The sequence below is a fragment of the Notechis scutatus genome, chromosome 4 (assembly GCF_049901735.1).
Source record: "Notechis scutatus isolate UNSWTSFEM ecotype Mainland chromosome 4, rNotScu1.2, whole genome shotgun sequence".
Taxonomy (NCBI): Eukaryota; Metazoa; Chordata; class Lepidosauria; order Squamata; family Elapidae; genus Notechis; species Notechis scutatus.
Window position 1 is genome coordinate 122,578,608 of NC_142012.1, and position 20,684 is coordinate 122,599,291.

At 36.4% G+C, this 20,684-nt stretch overlaps 1 protein-coding gene across 21 annotated transcripts in view; it reads left to right on the plus strand.

The window, feature by feature from the left end:
* Positions 1–1,164: 1,164 nt before the first annotated feature.
* BTRC (beta-transducin repeat containing E3 ubiquitin protein ligase) overlaps positions 1,165–20,684 on the plus strand; it is a 184,952-nt gene continuing 165,432 nt past the window's right edge. For 4 of the 21 annotated variants that reach the window (XM_087964655.1, XM_026669973.2, XM_026670144.2 and 1 more), the window contains exon 1: positions 16,329–16,537. Coding sequence is in view for 8 of the 21 variants with exons in the window: in XM_087964648.1 (XP_087820774.1) it covers positions 16,490–16,537 (48 nt within the window). In the remaining 13 variants the exon portion in view is untranslated. Of the gene's footprint in view, positions 1,377–16,155; positions 16,538–20,684 lie in introns of those variants that run through there. The other 17 variants (XM_087964658.1, XM_087964661.1, XM_026669466.2 and 14 more) reach the window with 12 other exon arrangements.

The following is a 20,684-nucleotide window of genomic DNA, read 5'->3' on the forward strand; positions in this document are numbered from 1 at the left end:
TTATATACCAATTATGATTTCCCAAGCTCCACCCCCCAGGTATTCCAGAATTATACAGAGGATAAAACATGGTCATGACTTGAAAGATGTGAAAATTCACATGAAGACATGAAAAACCTTTTTCCCCCTCACCCTCAGGAAAAAAAAAAATAAAACACCCCCACCACACCCAATAAAACATATTGATGGTTCATGTTTTCAGTCAGTTCTGTTTGGGATAACTGCTGAAGGTCTTCTGCTCAGAGGTTTGGTGACTAGAATATAAGCAAGCAAATTCAGTTATCAAAAGTGTTAAAATTTTTCAGAGCCTCTTCAAACATTTTCTACTTCTTGAAGCCAGGCAGCTATTTACTATTGTCACGTTTAGCAGACATTACTGAATAAATAACTCAAGTTGTTATTTCCCAGCTTACTTTCATAGTTTCTGGTTTCAATGGTGCCATCTTGTCTTTCAACTTTTCCCAAGCTTCTGGATTCTTTTCTGAATTGATGATCAGATTAAATAGAATCTATTAACAGTGGACTTTTTCAGTAACCCTTCTTTACACTGCTTTAGTCAGGACATTAAAAGGAATGACATGCAATTATTTCATTTAAGCACTTCACTGTCTTCTGTAAGCCAATTATAAAAAATGGAATGGCCATAAATAGTCTATCAATTCCTTAAACCCCTTGAATCCTATTATCAGTCTTTAAACTTTATTCTATAGTATGTTGCTCACAAAAGAACTGGAAGAATTAGCCATTGGGATGAGTTTTTCATCTCTGAAAAATTTTCATGTCTTTGTTGCAAATAAGTACTATTAATTGCATTTATAATACAACTGAAGAACATTTATAACTTAGATTCACTAACTTCTAATGCCCAGGATATCTTAGGTAAAGGCTGCTTCCTTCTATACATCCTATAATGCCCAGTAATATAATGGAAAAGCCCTTCTCTGTGTCTGGAGGCTTGATTGAGCCAGGTATGATAAATAGCCTTCTGTGGCTGCACCTGAATAGGGAACTTTCCACTGTAAATCAGGCAGTCATCAATATTAACATCATCTTACTGGTCACTGTTTACCTTCTGGCTAATGAAAATTTCTGATCAAAGGAAATGTTTCTCACAATGTTACTGCCTCTTAACCAGATTTTGTCTTGCTTACTGCTAGTGCTTGTTGAAGCTACTAGAAGGCAGTTCCATTCTGCTTCTAGTTGAATGGAAAGAATTTTGTCCAACATACTGTTTCAAGTGGAAGCTATAACACAAAGAAGGCCAACCAAGACATAGCAAGAATTCTGCTGGATCATATTAAGGGCTTGTCTATCCCATAATTTGAATCATATATTGGTAACTGGAGGCACTCAGAAAGCTCACAAACAATAAACAAGTAGGTAGTATCTTTCCTTTATTATCAGTTCCAAGCATATTAAAAATCTCTGCTTTCAAATCAGGAGATATTATACAGCTATTAAATCTAGTAATCTAAAGTCTGCATTACTATTACTATTAATCTTCTCATCACTCCTTATTACCCATTCCTTCCCACTTGTGACTGTATGACTGTAACTTTGTCGCTTGTATCCTTACGATTTATATTGACTGTTTCCTAGTATGATTTGATTGCTTATTGTACCCTATGACTATTATTAAGTGCTGTACCTTATGATTCTTGACTCTTGATGAATGTATCTTTTCTTTTATGTATACTGAGAGCATTTGCACTAAGACAAATTCCTTGTGTGTTCAATCACACTTGGCCAATAAAGAATTCTATTCTATTCTATTCTATTCTATTCTATTCTATTCTATTCTATTCTATTCTATTCTATTCTATTCTATTCTATTCTATTCTAGTACAGCCTTGACACTTAATACTTTTTTTTATAAAAAAAGCTCTAATTAATACATCAGAATTGGATTCATTCCAATTTATGCTTTAAAATGATATTAATGATCTTTGCTCAGATATAAATCTATTGTGCATAAGTACTTATTTTCAAATTAGTATTCTAGAGTTTCAGCCTATGAAGCAAAATATAACAATCTTTATACTTTGGTCCTGAAAAATGTTATACCCTATCATGTTTCTATTTCCACCAAAAGTTTTTTTTTGAAGCTAGTATTTGAATGGACCACTAAATTTTAGGGTGAGATTACATGTGGCTTGGCTCCTCTCCAAGGCTGGTCCAATGAAGAATAGGCAAGAGATTTGCCAGTTCTTTACTCCATTTGGCTGAATCTGTTGAAATATCATCAGTTCATGGTTGAGCAGAAAAAGAATGATTGACTTTGCAGTTAGTTTCTAAGCACATGTTTTGGATTGGAATAAGACTAGCTAGGCAGTTTTTTTTTCTTCTGTTGTCCCAATTATTACACAGATCAAAGAGATCAGTAGGCGTCTTCAGTAAGGTATCTCTCCCTCCCTCCCTCTCATTCTCTCTCTCTCTGTGTGTATATATACCTAGGACAAACCTTCTCATTTATATGTAAAGTAGCCATTAGTCATAGTTCCATTCTCTCAGACTGCCTGATGTACAATCACATTTTGCAGTGGATGAATCTTTCCACACAGCTGCTCTGCTATGAATAATCCGTCACTGGGTCCATAAATCAGAAAAAAATCATGCTCCTCCTTTGCTTGATCCTTACCCAAAGTCATATATTTTACGTGAGGACAAGCTAAATATTCATGAGGTTTTAAAATGCCTCTTCTGGCTCTAAGATACTTGTTGGGATTGTTTTTATGCTGTTGAATTGAGCTAGCTTTTTTTCCCTCTTCGATCCCTTTTAAACTAAAGTGAAGAATTTAACTTTTTCTGTCATGGCAATCTAGTTCATCTGCTCCAGTTCTTCTAAATGTTAAATGTAATGGATTTATTTATTTATTTAATATTTCTATATCATACATTAGTCAATGTTGGAAGGGCTAGTTTCAGTTCGTTACTTGACAAGTAAAACTACCATCTATTATGTACACATGCTACTCCAATTTCTAATAAATATTCCTATATTTAGCTGCCCGTTATTATTAATATACCACAGAAGAAGACAACTGAATATTTACCTTTAAAGCATTCTTTAATGTGGAGGTGGGAAGTACTCTATGGCAGTGGGGAACAATGCACACATAATGTGCAAGGTTAAATTATGATGCATTCTTCCTATATTAGAACTGAAAATCTCCATGAGTTTAGAGAGTTTGTTCCCATTACTCTTCTGCCATGGTAAAAACACTTTTAAAGAAATGTGCAAAGAAGAGTAGGCATTGCAAGTGACTCTAATAACTAATTTGGATATACCATGATAATCCTAAGGATTTATATAACTTGTTTTAAGAATTAGGCTATAAAATGGTGCCAGCCATTCAACCAGAATATTTCATGTCTGATTCTGGAGTTAGTTTGAAGACTAGAAGAGTTGTTTCATATTGGAGGTATACTAGACTGATTAGAATAATAAAATATTCAGTGCTCGCTTCGGCAGCACATATACTAGAATAATAGAATATTCACACTTTATGCAATAAATTAATGTTCAGAATGATTCATTAATGCATCTTAGTAATTTAGTCAGCAACACTTTAATGTACATGCTATCATCTTATGTGCCATGTGTGCATATATGTGGACATGGTGAGTTTGAGCATGAATGGTTTTTCCTGAAGTAGAGGCACCAAACTTTTGGTGAATGGGGATTGTTTTATATATACCAGTAGAAGGCACAGCAGGTGAGTCACACAGGCAAGTCTAGATTTCCAGGAGAATTTCAGTCCTTTCATTATCTCAGTCTTTATTATGTATTCATGACATCGAAACCTCTTTCAGCTTTGAGACTGTAACAGTTTCAAAACTTCCAAGAAGTCATTCTCCTCCCTCCCTCCCTTTCTCCCTCCCTCCCTCCTTTTAAAATTGAAAGTGATGTGTAGACTCATCTATAAATGAATTTACCTTCTTCATAATTCTGAAGTAATTTATTTGATATTTTACACTGATTAGATTGCCGCCTTCTCAACAATTAATGCCACCTTCTCATAGTAGGTATTGCAACAAATTTTCTTACTACTTCCTATTCCTCACTGTCCTTCCATCTCCTCACTTCAGTCTGCAGTGAAGTAATACAAGAAGCTGCCTGAAATGATTGTATCAAATCTGAATGCATGCAGATAGTAGACCTGAAAATATCATTTAAAATCATCATTATTATTTAAAAGAGCTTATCTCAGGTAGTAAAAGCTTAGGCAGTAAAAGCTTAAAGGAATGAAAATGATAAAAATTCCCAAATGTGTCCAAGGTTAATATTGCAACTTCCTAAATGTGTCATTCTATGGACTTCTGTCTCCAAAGCAGACAGGCAGTCATTCATACCTCTGGGATCCCAGAATGGTAGAAAGGTACCCTCCTTGGAGCTACATTGAATGCTTCCATCTTCACAACTGATAGTTGTGTTTCTTTTCTTAACATTGTTTTCTTTCCAACCAGCATTTCCATTCCCACCTACCTTGTAGGAAAAACAAGCGGCCATCACTTTTGCTAATGTGGGTAGAGTTAGTACCGTTTTGACAGACAGGAGAATTAGTACTCTGTCAAAACTTGATTTGGAGATAAGTGGGGCTCTTCTGCTTTACCAAGAAGCTCTCATTCAGCTTGGAGCTCAAGTTCTGTGTCCCATCTCATTTGTCTATCTGAAAGATCCACTCGGTCTTTTTTACTCTCTTACATTTCCCCACCTCTTCTTTCTCCCTCCATTGGTTTCCTGTTGCTTTGTCACTCTTGCCTTCTCACATTCTCTTCATCTCTACTCTCAGTATGTCGATCCCATCTCTTCCTTATTGGTCACTCTGGCATTGCTGGGTCTGATATTTCAAAAAGGTAGGTGGTCCTATGACAAAAAACTAGGTGAGACCAGAAAAACAACTTGACCTAAAATTATATTTATTGTCTGCATCGTTCTGTTGTTCCAGTTTTGAAAGATTGGGATAGGTGTTTTTTTTAAAAAAAGTAAGTTAATGAGTAAATAAAGTTTGAATTTAATTAATTATATAGTTTACTGGGTCACGCCCCTTAGAATAAAAAAAAAAAAACCAGGTTTGAAGATTCTAAAGACACATCCACGTGTTTCAGTGGTTACATACTGTTTGGATTTTATGTCTGTTATAGTAACAACATATCTAGAATCTGCTTTGGCAAACAACAACAACAACACTGTTGCATTTTTTAAAACATCTCTATGAGACTATCAGGGGTGTCCAACCTTGGCAACTTTAAGACTTGTGGACTTCCTCAGCCAGCTTTGCTGGCTGAGGAATTCTGGGAGTTGAAGTCCACAAGTCTTAAAGTTGCCAAGGTTGGACACCCCTGGACTAGATGGTAGCAGGGGGGAAATGGTGGGGGAAACGTCAGTGAAGATAAGCACAGTGAGTAGTAAAGTCAGGATTGAGGAGATAATGAAATGACTTTTGATCTTCTTTGTACCAATTGTAAATACAATTGTATATTTACCTCTTTTTCTAAAGTTATATCATGATACTCTTCACATAATCAATTCCATCTAATCAGCAAAGAATCCTAAGTTCATTTTTTTATATTGTACACACAAGAAGTCCATAAAGGCTTTCCAATCACTTGATTGGAAGGAGACTGGGGTTTCCGATCACTTCTTTATACCCCTTTTCTTTCTTTTCTATTGTTTTTCTCTTTTTTTTTGCACTTTAGCTTTCTCTTTTATTTCTTCCTTTTCCCCCTCTTCATTCTATTTTAGATTGTGTTAATTTTTGCTCATTTTTTATAATCTTAATAAAATTATATTTTAAAAAAGTTTTGAGGAAATAATGAATTTTTTTCCCCTAAACTACCATCTTTCTTCTCAATTTTCTCTTTCATAGTTATTTCCCTTTATTTAAAACAAAGAAAAGGAATCTATTTTTTAAAAAATTTGCTATTGTGAAAAGAATAACATGATACATGTTATTTAGCTGTTAGCTGACCTTAGATATAGATATGACCAGAATATTGCATTATGAGGAAGCACCCTTAAATAATATTTTGCAAGGGTATTTTGAATTGGTGTAGAGGTTATGTGGCTGTGTCTTTAGTAATATTTGTGTGAAAAAAAATGTTTGTGTGATAGCCAAACATTCATCTGTAGTTCCATCTGAAACAAGAACATCCTGTAATATGGCCCTTGGAAAATGAGCTGAGGAGGGAAGAGTTCCACAACATTTGTCAGTGTTAAGATTATTTGCAGCATCATAAATTGGCTTAAAAACATGCCTTTCAACTTTTTTTTAGTCAATTAAGCTGAATTTTCTGACAAGAAAAACAAATAACTGTTAACCTGCAGAAAATGTGATTGTCTTTAATTCTCCCAAAATAAAAATAGGTAGAACTGATATCTACAATTACAAGATCCTTAGGTGTGGATAGTTTCCTAAGTTAAACTAAAAAAACCTCATTCACAATAAAAAAGTAATCACAGATCTTCAATAATTGCTTCAACAACTCTGATTTCTCTATTTGTCAGTCATGCAGATGCCTCTCCTGATTTATCCAAGGATCCTCTGTGCTGTTACAGATGTTTATATGATCATTCCAGAACTAGACACCTTAATTTATCTTGGACCGACAGTTATAGCTGCTTTTAAATTGTATAGCATATATTGAACTCCTAAGGGAAACAGCAGGTGTTCCTATCTGGGCCTGAAATTCTTAAGAAGACTGTATGATAAAAAAAAAAACCACACACTGTAAATATTTTTTTCCTGCTGCTACTATATTTCAGCCATAAAATCTTTCTTCATTGTTATTTTAATAATTTTGTTAAATGTAAATCTCACCTTTCCTTTAGAACTTCAAACTTGATTTCATTGAGGGCTGCATCAACGTTGTTTTGACCTTGGGGAGGGGAGAAGTGGGCATGGTGAGGTTGACATCACTTGTGTTGGAGGTGCCTGTATTGGCCTGAGTGCTCTGCCAACAAAAATGGACTCCCAAGCTCCGTTTTTGGCTGCAACGGCCTCCTGCAACACTCTGCCAGCAAAAATGGAGCTCAGGAGGGACGCAAGCTCCATTTTTTCTGGTAGAGGCACTGCGGGGTGGTCCTTCACTGTTTCCAGAGCAGCTCTGCAGGCCAGATCTAAGCACCCCATGGGCCAGATCTGGCCCACGGGCCTTGAGTTTGACACTCCTGCTTTAGAAGTTCAAAGGAAATGTAAACAGTGCTTCCATCTTCCATTTTTCCTTACAACTCTGAGAGATAAATTGGACTGAGAAAAAGTAGACTAAACTAATTCAATTAGCTTCTGTGGCTGATGCTGGACTTGAACCTACATATTCTGCGGCCAATCTAGCACTTTAATTATTGCACTATACCAAGTAAATAACTTTCTAAATAAAATAACTTATTCACACACTGTTCAATTAATCTGTTTGGCTTCTTGATGACATATCTGTTTGGTATAACTTATAATTGATATTGATAGTAAAATCAGTTTTCTGCTGATAAAATTTACACTAAATAATTTGTTGTGACATTGTTTTGATCAAGGGGATTAGGGTGAGTGTTACAATATTATTTTGGAAGACTGAAGGCAACTGTGTGAAAAGTGGAGTCAATGACCGTAGTGGACAGGAAAGCAAGTACATCATCAAGTAGACCAGCTCTTTGAAACCAATCTGGACAAAAAGAGGACTTGAAAGTACTTTTGAGAAGTACTCCAGGTAGTTGCTCCTTATGAAGAGGCTGCACGAAAAGTGGTATGCAATGGATTTAGAGCTCTGGGAGACAAGATAATAGCCATCTTGCTCAAACTATGATCAGCACACCTGAAAGGATACAAAATTTGTGCACTTCCTTTTCTTATCATTTTCAGAAATTGCTTGTTAAACTGCTTTTCAGCTATTAGAAACTTTCAGATTGATAAGTCTGACAGCACCCTGTAGGTTTCCTTCAATCCTTAAGGGGAAAAAAGAGTTTTGGGTTTTTTGAATAAGAGTTCAGAATAAACAGAATAAGAGTTCAGATAAATTTAACATAAGATTTTGGAATTAATTATAAAGAATCTTTCCTGTGGAAAAATGCTTTTGTTTTGAATTTTTGTGAAAAAAACATAGCAAGATAAGATTTTAAAAATTGGGACAGTAGAAGGAACTAAAGGTTACAATTAAAGGAGAACACAAGAATTTGATTTACAATTATAGAATAAAGCAAAATATTCTAACATTAGACATACTGAAGGATATTTTTGAAAGTAGGTTTAAGATACAAAGGGTGTATCTACAAAATGAATTTCAATCATGAAAAAAGTAAAGTTCTACATCAAATGCATAGGTATAAAATAGGTGGTCCCTGGCTCAGTAGTAGTAACTGTGAGAAGGATCTTGGAGTCCTAATGACAATCATTTAAATGTGAGCCAGAAGTGAGCTGTAGCTGTCAAAAAGCCAACTCAGTCCTAGTTTGCATCAACAGAGGGAGAAAATAAAGATCAGGTAAAGCATTAGTACTACTTTATAATGTCTTGGTCACATTGATCATACTTGAAACATTGCATCCAGTTTTGGTCACCATTGTCACCAAAAGGACAGTGCCAAGCACTGCACAGCACTAGAAACCTCAGAAAACAGTGCCAAGAAAACTCAAGCCAGCCTTAAAGAAAACCAAGAAACACCAGCTTAAAGGAAAAAAAAACTCAAGAGCAGCCTGCTAAGGGCTGTTACAAAAGTAACAAAAGCTGACCACAGAAATACTTAAGTAGAGCCATTAAGATAAGGGGATTCAGGCTAAAAAATAAACTCTCCAAAGTAAGATGAAGCTCCCTTTTTCCTGCTCCCCGACAAGATTAATTCCTAAAATAGGAAAAGACAAAAGATTGAAACAGGATTAGTTCATCGGGGGCAGGAAGGAAAAACTCAGAGCAATCACTAACCAGGACAAAGCCATCAGAACAGGAATTGCCCAGCACCCCTTTATTACATCACCCAGCAAGATTCAACCAAGCCTGGGACTCAAGACAACCTACAAAGTTACCCTTCCATGGAAGTCTGACAACCAATCAGGATACATTTCTTACCACAGGAACAGGAAGCAAGTTCAAAGCCCAACAGAGGGTATAAATCATTCTCCCTCTCTCAATCGTGCTCATTATTTTTTTTTTTTGCCCAGGACCTCAAAACCATGTGTCCTGTCCACCATTAAACCATCCTTCCAAGCAGTCTCCATGTTTCCAGTATCTTTCTTACAACTTAGAACTGAACCCAGATGGACATTTCTTCCAACACCATGCTATATAAAAGATGTTGAGACTTAGAAAGAGTGCAGGGAAGAGAACAATTAATCAGTGGAACAGCTTGCCTCCAGAAGTTGTGGTGCTCCATCACTGGAGGTTTTCAAGAAGAGATTGGACAATCATTTGTCTGAAACTGTTTAGGGTTTCTTGCTTGAGCTGGAGGTTTGACTGGGTCTCTTCCAGCTCTGTTATTTTGTTCTGAAATGATGTTAGCTTGCAGTCCTAGTATAGATTCCTGGTAGGATATATGTTTCCCAAGTTTTTAGTGAGTTACTAATATTTCTAAACTTAATAAGTAGCTAAAGCGAAAAGGGACACAAACAAGGTAAATGTTTTTGGAGACTTCATAGGTTTATTTATAAAACCGTGGGATAGCTAGTGTCCTGGGGAAATTCAAACCTAAGATATGGACACAGGGTTGCGGGTGCATAGTTGTAGATCCTGGATGTTGCTTTTTTTCATTTTCTTTATTGGCTAGCTTGACTTTCACGTAGTACCACCTACAGGCACCTGCAAATCTGAATAGATGATCAATTGATTATTTATTATTACTTTTATTGTCAGAATACAACATGTGTACAATGAGATTGGCTGAGCCTCCCTTTGTGCACCCCCCAACACAACTCAATTTGAATCAGAAACAAAAAGAATGATTTATTAATGCAACTTTCTGGTTTTCACAACATGCTGAATCATAAACTAACACGAGATTAGATTTATACAGATGATTGATGATGGAGACATTCTGCTAGAACCTTTAACCATCCAAAACCTTAAAGGTACCCATCAGCACTTTGATTTTAGTGAGGCAGTGGATAGTGAGGCAGTGGACAGGCTTTTTGATATCACACCTTGCTTGTTTTATCCCTACTTCTCCAAGGAATAGCTGTGACTTTTCTCTGACTGACAGTAGAAGACTAATTAATAATTACTGATTATAATTTTATATATATGTGTGTGTGTGTGTTTTCTTAAGTTTTCATGGGTACTTACATGTATGGTATTCAGCTTTGTTCGGGTATTTATTATATATATATATATATAATTATAATCAGTAATTATTAATTAGTCTTCTACTGTCAGTCAGAGAAAAGTCACAGCTTGTTTTATAATCTGATATATTATAAAAATCACTGAGGTGTAAGATGCACTTTGGTCCACAAACCTAATCTGCAAATCTGTTTAAAAATTCAAATTAAAGCATTTCAAATTTAATGTATTCCATCACATCCTTGGTAATTAGTTCTGTGGTTGATCTGGTGAATTAGGTCTTTCTGTTAAATTTTTTCCCCAAAATTCAACTGGAATTTACTTTCCGGTAACTTAAGACCCCATTCCTCATGATCTTCCAAAGAAAACAGGTGAATGAGTAAAATGAGTACCAATATACAACCAGTTATTTTGGGCAGGAGACTAAAATGGTTACAATTGGAAACAAGAGTCACAACAAAGGACTGCTATTGCAACATAATTTTCTTTTGAGAGATCAAAGTGCTGGTCTTGAGGAGCTATTCAATAAGTTGGTTCCCTTGAGTTACTTGAGCCTCAGCAATTATTTGATGGTGGATGTATGTGTGTTAAAAACAATCCTAACACCACACACAGTACTATATTGGAGTCACTTTTTTTATTGAGCAGCTAATTAAAAATGTTAATTCCCTCACTAAGTCCATATATCATGCTAAGCGGCATATTTAAGCTAATGCTTACTGAATAAACACAGCTGAAGCCACACAATATATTAACATATGTTTATAGATCACAATGGCTGATCCATAAGAGGTGTTAAGACCAAAATGCATTCTTTGGTCGGGCACTGCAAGCCCATTCTGTGCAATGGTACAATTACGTAGATAGCAATGTATATATGTAATTATATATATAGAAAAGCCCAACAGTATTGTCCTAAAAAACGAATTCACACAGGCTCGTTAAAAAACTTTAGTTTTCATGAGCTTTTTCTCTCTCGGAATAGTAAGATTAAATGTGAAATCTCCTCCTCCTCCTCCCCTTTACCTATTTCAGCTACCTTACTCAGCCGATAGCACAACCGCTTCTAACAGCCCCACTTTCGTGCTCCATAAGAAACGATTAGTGCAGCATTTCCTCTCACGCAGGGATTGTTGGGAAGTGTAGTGTTTTGGACACTCTGGGCTGCTTCTCAGGAGTTCCCGAAACTACATTTCCCGTTTCCATGAGCCGGAGAACAAGGGAGCTTTCTCTCTCATAGCGCCGGCTGCGGCCTTGCACTAAGTGAGAAAGAGATAGGCTTGGGGGAGGGGCGGCGTAGGCCCAAGGCCGGCTGAGGCCCGGAGCTGGCGGAGACACCGCAGCTACACCAGAGACGAATTGGCGAGGCTATGGACCCCGCCGAGGCTGTGGTGCAAGAGAAAGCCCTGAAATTCATGGTAAGAAGGAAAAGAGTGGGGAGGGGATTGAAAGAAAAAGGGGTTGGCAATGGCTGTTGCTGGTAATGGTAGTAGAAAGAGGATGGGGACTTGTGGAGAAGGAGATATTTATGCGGGTTTACTACAACTCATAAGGGCAACAGTTATCTTTTAAATGAGTTTAGATAGTCTAGAAGAAAAAACAAAGAAATATTTGGCAATTGAGATTCTTACGTAGTGAGTAAATAAAGAAAGCAAGCAAGTCATAGGTTTCTCCATCAGGTTTTTCTCCTTTTCCATATAATTGATCCTCGGTTGTAGCGGGTTTGATATGGAAAGAAGTTCCCTGATGTGGATTTTTCTGTTTAGTTTTTTTTTAATGGATTTTATAAAAATCTGGACTGAAGGCCTGGCTTTTATAACGAAGAAGCTCAGAAGGCCGAATTTTGAATCAGAACATTGTGAGGCTGGGAGTACATGTTGAAAGATGTGATGGGGTTTAGGGAAAATGAAAATGCTTATTTTTTTGAGGGGCTTGATGTAGACTTGCACCTGTGAGCAGCACAGGGCATGAAGCATTTTATACAAATGATTTTTTTTTAAAAGATGGTTAGCAAGCCTAACTAAGGTACAGAAGAATTTATGCAGTCTTTGGTGTCAAAGAGGTTTGCAATTTACAAAGTAGAACATGATAGGGTTTTTTATCAGTAAAATGCTGCATTGTGTTATATTGTATTATGGAATTTTGGATTAGTTACATTGCATTGGAAAAAGATTCTATTTGTAAGAGGTTTTTTTTAAGGCTAGATACATGGTTGCTAAATGTAACCAAGGAATATAATCTCTACTGTGATGTATATGTTTAAGGCTGTTATTCTATGATGAGCATTCTTTGCTGCCTTTCCTTATTGCATCTTGGTGTCATATGACAGAAAAAGCTATGAGGACATTCTTTTCTCTAGGTACACACAAATTGGTGAGTTTGTGTAGTAACTAGTAACTTTCCATCTGCATTTCTCTGAAACCATATGGTCCACCTCCAACCTTGTAATGTGTTGTAAGTAGAGCCATCTCTGAGTCGAAATTGTCTCTAAAGCAATAGAAACATATACTATACCTGATACACTATAGTGTACCTAAATACACTGTACCCTGATACACCTTCTTCCCCGTTGGCCTGAAGGCTTTCATCCTGCTTTTATTGATATGCCAAGAAGTCTGCATTTCCCAGGCATCTCTTTGGACCAGTCACATTCTCTCAGTTCAGTTCAGCTCACAAAGTTGTGTGAAAAATAGAAGGAGAAGGTGTGTGGAATTTTTTTGCTGCCTTGAGTAATTTGTATAAATAATAAAGGTGGATACAAATAAATAAATTTATCCAATAACCACTTTATCCAATAAGTGCACTAGTACTGCCAATTGCTGAGTTTGGAGAAAGGTAGCTCACCCAAACCAAAATACTAATCAGTGGTCCATCTGCCTGAATCATAAGAATCCCTGAATTTATTGACATCCCGTCCAATAGTGTTCATTAACAGAAAAAAGATGAAAAATGTAAAGACTGTAAGTTCAAGGATCTGTTTCCCTCCAACCCTCCAATTATGTGTATTTGTATGGCAAAGCAATAGGCAATGTTTTAATTCCATGGGAGCTAGTGCTATTGACATATATTTTTCCTATAAAGCTTTGCAGGTGTTGCGTGTTTACTAGTTTTCATATTATTAAAGGTAATCTCAAAATTTGGGAGAAACAAGCTGTAAGGCAGTGGAATTATGGTGGGCAGTGTGTACAGTCAGCTGATCCTTGCAGGCAAGGAAAAATGTATGTACTCATATTGAAAACAAGAGGGAAGAGATAAGTCTCAATTTCAGAACGTGTAAAGTAGCTGAATAAATTTACAGTATGTTAAACTATTGCAGCTGTAGGGTGTGATTGATGAAAGACTGCCAGGATATGTAATATAAAAGTAGTTTTCAGTGTCACTATATTTGAAAGCTGAGGTTTGAAAGCTAAAATCTATTTTACTGCCCAGTCCAGTTAATACCTTTTTAGAGGCAAATAATCGATTCCAGCCAAAATGTCTTTTGTTACTCATGTTTGAATATGCAACTTGTATTTATTGAAAGGGCATGATATGAGTTTGGTAGTCTAGAATATACTGCCTTTATTGTGATATATTTGTGTTAATGAATATGAACATATGAGTTATGTTTTCTTGCATCTCTGGCTATTGTATCTATCATTAATGAGGAAAAGATATTAGATACTTCTGCCTGACCTACTTTCTTTTTGAATACCATTTTCCTTATAGATTTGATGTATTCTTAAAAATACCTGTGTTTATCTTCATAAAACTCATTGAAAAATGGCTTTTTCTGTGGGAAGAAGGACCTCCAAGTATTTTTTTGTAATTTAAAGCTAGAATCACTTGGAAGATTATAGATTCTACAATTAGAATATCTTTGGTTTTTGAAATGGTTTTGATGAAATGGTTTTGGAAACCAAAGTGCTATATATTTCATCATTTTTGTATTGGCTATACCTGATCAACAAAATACTAATCAAAAGTTAATTTACCTAACAGTTAAAATCATTTCACAAGCAGCCACTCTACTCTTTCCTCTTTTGGTCCTTGGAAGACCACCAGGCTAAATCAATCTCTGATCAACCCTGGGTTACCATTATAGCTTTAGTTGTGAACTTTTCCTGACGTCTTCACCAATTTATGACATTGGATTTAAAGATTTAGGATAAGGGTCTTCAAACTTGGTAAGTTTAAGACTTGTGGACTTCAACTCCCAGAATTCCTGAGCTAACATGACCTGGAGGAAGAATTCTGGGAGTTGAAGTCCACAAATCTTAAAGCTGTCAAGTTTGAAGACCCCTGATTTAGGGTATGACAATTTCTTGTTTTCTGATTCTGCATACAATCACTTGTTAATCATTATTAGTAAAAATACTGGTCATTCTGCCTACAGAAGAGCAGTCACAAATGGTTAACTGAAAGGCAAGATTAGTAAATGTGACCTGAAAGAACATTCTCAGATTTTTTTTCCTTTGAAAAACTTTCCAAGTACACAACCGTGCTATATTCTGGTGCTCTTATTTAAATGGGACATGAATTGTTCCTTACTTCGATAGGGTAATTTTGCCCCTGTTGGATGGCTATGAACACAGGCTGGTGAATGGGGATCTTTTGACCAACACTATGTTCTTCCCTTTCCCAGGATATTTGTGGTTATTGGGGAAGAAATGTTTTCCTCTGATGGGACAACAGATCACTTTTGACTACTTTCTCTAATTATGCAGTAGAGGTGCAGATTGCTTCAACTCTTGCTTGCTTTTTCCCCATATTGCTTGGAATACTATAATCAGGAATGTGGAAAAGAGCAGATGGAGACAGCAGTAAACTCACAAGCATCTTCAGTCAGCCAGTAGGGACTCAAGTGATTTTTCTTCCTATCCTCATTGTCTTTGCTGCTTCTGGGCATTTTCACAGAGGTTCCCTTGCATTCTAGAAACTGGTAGTTGATCTTTTCTTCACTGGTGTGAATACATACGCTTCTGTATGGATCTTTTCAATTTCTCTCTAAACTGTGAACTGTAGAGGTCATAATATCTTCCTCTAAGAAGAAGACAAATGTGATGAATGTTCCATGCAAGAAGACTTTCATTCAGAGTTGGTGGGGAAGGAGAAAGTAAGAAAGCTAAATGAAAGGAACAAAACTATCCTTGAACAGACTTAGATAACAGATAACCAACCATCCTTGCTGTTATGTCCTCAAAAGAAACATAACTGCTGACTTTTTGTGGTATTTGTCCAGATGTTAGTTTTGTGGATAGATTTGAGTTGGATCAAAATGTTTTTCAGTAGAGAATTCCTATTACAATGCAATGCCAAATTAAGTACTTTTCTTTGATTCCAGGTATGTTGTGTAAGCATAAGAATTGTTGGTCAAGAAAGCTGTGCTTTCTGGTTCCTTGATCTTGCAGATTGTATGTAATATATGAGTGCCACAAGCAATAATAAAAATACTACATTAACAATAATACAATATTAAATCATTTCAGGTTGCGCTATTTTTAAGCAAATAGTTTCTTGAATAGTTACTATTGAGTATACATATTCTGTATATACCAGTTTTAATTGGTATAATTAAACATAAAATACTGAATAATATATTGTAAGGAAATGATATTCTGAGGATATAGCCTTGGCAGTTCCAGCTTTTTTTACAATAAAATCTAGAAAAGCCCAACAGTATTGTCCTAACTTCTCACTCTGATTAGTTGTTCGGCATCAATCCTTAGCAATAATGGTGAATTGCCCTTCAAATATTTTGAGGACCTTCCCAATTAAACAAATATTTTAGGTGACCTTACGAGAATTCACACAGGCTCGTTAAAAAACTTTAGTTTTCATGAGCTTTTTCTCTCTCGGAATAGTAAGATTAAATGTGAAATCTCCTCCTCCTCCTCCCCTTTACCTATTTCAGCTACCGTACTCAGCCGATAGCACAACCGCTTCTAACAGCCCCCACTTTCGTGCTCCATAAGAAACGATTAGTGCAGCATTTCCTCTCACGCAGGGATTGTTGGGAAGTGTAGTGTTTTGGACACTCTGGGCTGCTTCTCAGGAGTTCCCGAAACTACATTTCCCGTTTCCATGAGCCGGAGAACAAGGGAGCTTTCTCTCTCATAGCGCCGGCTGCGGCCTTGCACTAAGTGAGAAAGAGATAGGCTTGGGGGAGGGGCGGCGTAGGCCCAAGGCCGGCTGAGGCCCGGAGCTGGCGGAGACACCGCAGCTACACCAGAGACGAATTGGCGAGGCTATGGACCCCGCCGAGGCTGTGGTGCAAGAGAAAGCCCTGAAATTCATGGTAAGAAGGAAAAGAGTGGGGAGGGGATTGAAAGAAAAAAGGGGTTGGCAATGGCTGTTGCTGGTAATGGTAGTAGAAAGAGGATGGGGACTTGTGGAGAAGGAGATATTTATGCGGGTTTACTACAACTCATAAGGGCAACAGTTATCTTTTAAATGAGTTTAGATAGTCTAGAAGAAAAAGCAAACAAATATTTGGCAATTGAGATTCTTACGGCGTAGTGAGTAAATAAAAGAAAGCAAGCAAGTCATAGGTTTCTCCATCAGGTTTTTTCTCCTTTTCCATATAATTGATCCTCGGTTGTAGCGGGTTTGATATGGAAAGAAGTTCCCTGATGTGGATTTTTCTGTTTAGTTTTTTTTTAATGGATTTTATAAAAATCTGGACTGAAGGCCTGGCTTTTATAACGAAGAAGCTCAGAAGGCCGAATTTTGAATCAGAACATTGTGAGGCTGGGAGTACATGTTGAAAGATGTGATGGGGTTTAGGGAAAATGAAAATGCTTATTTTTTGAGGGGCTTGATGTAGACTTGCACCTGTGAGCAACACAGGGCATGAAGCATTTTATACAAATTATTTTTTTAAAAAAAAGATGGTTAGCAAGCCTAACTAAGGTACAGAAGAATTTATGCAGTCTTTGGTGTCAAAAGAGGTTTGCAATTTACAAAGTAGATCACGATAGGGTTTTTTATCAGTAAAATGCTGCGTTGTGTTATATTGTATTATGGAATTTTGGATTAGTTACATTGCATTGGAAAAAGATTCTATTTGTAAGAGGGTTTTTTTAAGGCTAGATACATGGTTGCTAAATGTAACCAAGGAATATAATCTCTACTGTGATGTATATGTTTAAGGCTGTTATTCTATGATGAGCATTCTTTGCTGCCTTTCCTTATTGCATCTTGGTGTCATATGACAGAAAAAGCTATGAGGACATTCTTTTCTCTAGGTACACACAAATTGGTGAGTTTGTGTAGTAACTAGTAACTTTCCATCTGCATATCTCTGAAACCATATGGTCCACCTCCAACCTTGTAATGTGTTGTAAGTAGAGCCATCTCTGAGTCGAAATTGTCTCTAAAGCAATAGAAACATATACTATACCTGATACACTATAGTGTACCTAAATACACTGTACCTGATACACCTTTCTTCCCTGTTGGCCTGAAGGCTTTCATCCTGCTTTTATTGATATGCCAAGAAGTCTGCATTTCCCAGGCATCTCTTTTGGGCCAGTCACATTCTCTCAGTTCAGCTCAGCTCACAAAGTTGTGTGAAAAATAGAAGGAGAAGGTGTGTGGAATTTTTTTTGCTGCCTTGAGTAATTTGTATAAATAATAAAGGTGGATACAAATAAATAAATTTATCCAATAACCACTTTATCCAATAAGTGCACTAGTACTGCCAATTGCTGAGTTTGGAGAAAGGTAGCTCACCCAAACCAAAATACTAATCAGTGGTCCATCTGCCTGAATCATAAGACTCCCTGAATTTATTGACACCCCCTCCAATAGTGTTCATTAACAGAAAAAAGATGAAAAATGTAAAGACAGATTGTAAGTTCAAGGATCTGTTTCCCTCCCACCCTCCAATTATGTGTATTTGTATGGCAAAGCAATAGGCAATGTTTTAATTCCATGGGAGCTAGTGCTATTGACATATATTTTTCCTATAAAGCTTGCAGGTGTTGCGTGTTTACTAGTTTTCATATTATTAAAGGTAATCTCAAAATTTGGGAGAAACAAGCTGTAAGGCAGTGGAATTATGGTGGGCAGTGTGTACAGTCAGCTGATCCTTGCAGGCAAGGAAAAATGTATGTACTCATATTGAAAACAAGAGGGAAGAGATAAGTCTCAATTTCAGAACGTGTAAAGTAGCTGAATAAATTTACAGTATGTTAAACTATTGCAGCTGTAGGGTGTGATTGATGAAAGACTGCCAGGATATGTAATATAAAAGTAGTTTTCAGTGTCACTATATTTGAAAGCTGAGGTTTGAAAGCTAAAATCTATTTTACTGCCCAGTCCAGTTAATACCTTTTTAGAGGCAAATAATCGATTCCAGCCAAAATGTCTTTTGTTACTCATGTTTGAATATGCAACTTGTATTTATTGAAAGGGCATGATATGAGTTTGGTAGTCTAGAATATACTGCCTTTATTGTGATATATTTGTGTTAATGAATATGAACATATGAGTTATGTTTTCTTGCATCTCTGGCTATTGTATCTATCATTAATGAGGGAAAAGATATTAGATACTTCTGCCTGACCTACTTTCTTTTTTGAATACCATTTTCCTTATAGATTTGATGTATTCTTAAAAATACCTGTGTTTATCTTCATAAAACTCATTGAAAAAATGGCTTTTTCTGTGGGAAGAAGGACCTCCAAGTATTTTTTGTAATTTAAAGCTAGAATCACTTGGAAGACTATAGATTCTACAATTAGAATATCTTTGGTTTTTGAAATGGTTTTGATGAAATGGTTTTGGAAACCAAAGTGCTATATATTTCATCATTTTTGTATTGGCTATACCTGATCAACAAAATACTAATCAAAAGTTAATTTACCTAACAGTTAAAATCATTTCACAAGCAGCCACTCTACTCTTTCCTCTTTTGGTCCTTGGAAGACCACCAGGCTAAATCAATCTCTGATCAACCCTGGGTTACCATTATAGCTTTAGTTGTGAACTTTTCCTGACGTCTTCACCAATTTATGACATTGGATTTAAAGATTTAGATAAGGGTCTTCAAACTTGGTAAGTTTAAGACTTGTGGACTTCAACTCCCAGAATTCCTGAGCTAACATGACCTGGAGGAAGAATTCTGGGAGTTGAAGTCCACAAATCTTAAAGCTGTCAAGTTTGAAGACCCCTGATTTAGGGTATGACAATTTCTTGTTTTCTGATTCTGCATACAATCACTTGTTAATCATTATTAGTAAAAATACTGGTCATTCTGCCTACAGAAGAGCAGTCACAAATGGTTAACTGAAAGGCAAGATTAGTAAATGTGACCTGAAAGAACATTCTCAGATTTTTTTTCCTTTGAAAAACTTTCCAAGTACACAACCGTGCTATATTCTGGTGCTCTTATTTAAATGGGACATGAATTGTTCCTTACTTCGATAGGGTAATTTTGCCCCTGTTGGATGGCTATGAACACAGGCTGGTGAATGGGGATCTTTTGACCAACACTATGTTCTTCCCTTTCCCAGGATATTTGTGGTTATTGGGGAAGAAATGTTTTCCTCTGATGGGACAACAGATCACTTTTGACTACTTTCTCTAATTATGCAGTAGAGGTGCAGATTGCTTCAACTCTTGCTTGCTTTTTCCCCATATTGCTTGGAATACTATAATCAGGAATGTGGAAAAGAGCAGATGGAGACAGCAGTAAACTCACAAGCATCTTCAGTCAGCCAGTAGGGACTCAAGTGATTTTTCTTCCTATCCCTCATTGTCTTTGCTGCTTCTGGGCATTTTCACAGAGGTTCCCTTGCATTCTAGAAACTGGTAGTTGATCTTTTCTTCACTGGTGTGAATACATACGCTTCTGTATGGATCTTTTCAATTTCTCTCTAAACTGTGAACTGTAGAGGTCATAATATCTTCCTCTAAGAAGAAGACAAATGTGATGAATGTTCCATGCAAGAAGACTTTCATTCAGAGTTGGTGGGGAAGGAGAAAGTAAGAAAGCTAAATGAAAGGAACAAAACTATCCTTGAACAGACTTAGATAAAAGATAACCAACCATCCTTGCTGTTATGTCCTCAAAAGAAACATAACTGCTGACTTTTTGTGGTATTTGTCCAGATGTTAGTTTTGTGGATAGATTTGAGTTGGATCAAAATGTTTTTCAGTAGAGAATTCCTATTACAATGCAATGCCAAATTAAGTACTTTTCTTTTGATTCCAGGTATGTTGTGTAAGCATAAGAATTGTTGGTCAAGAAAGCTGTGCTTTCTGGTTCCTTGATCTTGCAGATTGTATGTAATATATGAGTGCCACAAGCAATAATAAAAATACTACATTAACAATAATACAATATTAAATCATTTCAGGTTGCGCTATTTTTAAGCAAATAGTTTCTTGAATAGTTACTATTGAGTATACATATTCTGTATATACCAGTTTTAATTGGT